General features: G+C 41.9%; 1 protein-coding gene across 1 annotated transcript; it reads right to left on the reverse strand.

The window, feature by feature from the left end:
• Positions 1–32: 32 nt before the first annotated feature.
• LOC106751238 (cytochrome P450 6g1-like) lies at positions 33–659 on the reverse strand (the record flags this gene model as incomplete). Its single annotated transcript, XM_014632080.1, has 1 exon — positions 33–659. A coding segment is annotated over exon 1 (627 nt), but the record flags the coding sequence as incomplete, so codon positions are not given.
• Positions 660–899: the final 240 nt, after the last annotated feature.

Below are 899 nucleotides of genomic sequence, written 5' to 3' on the forward strand. Positions count from 1 at the left end.
GTCCCGAACATCAACTCAGTTATTTTGCTTACTGACGTCACGTCTGATTTGTGTTCGAAGCTCACATTTTCTATGCTGAGACTGGTATAAGCCGCCACTGAAGTTGTATATCTGCAGGCCAGACTACTTAGCTCGAGTTCTATCGTGTTATTATTCGCCTTTAGCTTGTCGTTCAGATAATTTTCGAGATTGTTGCATACCTGCTGGATGCAGTTCAAAAAGATTTTCAAGTTTCTGGTAGTAAATGCGAGACCTATGTGTTTCCTGCCTATCAACCATGTATCGTCGTAGCAGAAAAAAGGGTTCGCAGCGATCAGAAGATCCAGATGCGGATCGATTTTCCAAGTGTTCCTGGAAAAACTTGCGAAGTTGGTCTGCAGGACAGTCTTTACCAGTTCCGGCTCGCGAATCACCAACGCAGGTGTCGTCTGATGGTAGAAACCTACCATACTGCGATCAGGATAAGGGTCACAGATCCGTTGAACGAGATCACCCAGAGTTGTTCGCATGACAAGCAACGGCAATGTATGCCCGAATCCTGGAAGTGTGCCCTTCGCGCACGGAATGTTACGGTCACGCCAGTAGTTATGATTTTTGGTTAGATAAATATATGCCGCCACGATACATCCGAGGACAAAGGTGAATAATAAAATCGCCATGATGGCCGCGTCTTATAGCAAATTATATAGCACTTATATTCTTCGAACAGTCGACATGAACTGACTCCTTGAGAAAAATAAGTCTTTATATATATGGACCCCTTTTCTGTGTACCACAACATAAGCTAACAATGTTGCTTTTCTTATCAATTTGTTCTCTGAACCGTAAAACATTATTCGTAAATGCAGTTCGTAAATGCAGATATTTATTTTACGTCAAACAGATATTTATATTACGTT

The sequence above is a fragment of the Dinoponera quadriceps genome, unplaced genomic scaffold (genome assembly GCF_001313825.1).
Source record: "Dinoponera quadriceps isolate SergipeBrazil2010 unplaced genomic scaffold, ASM131382v1 scaffold10156, whole genome shotgun sequence".
NCBI classification, from domain to species: Eukaryota; Metazoa; Arthropoda; class Insecta; order Hymenoptera; family Formicidae; genus Dinoponera; species Dinoponera quadriceps.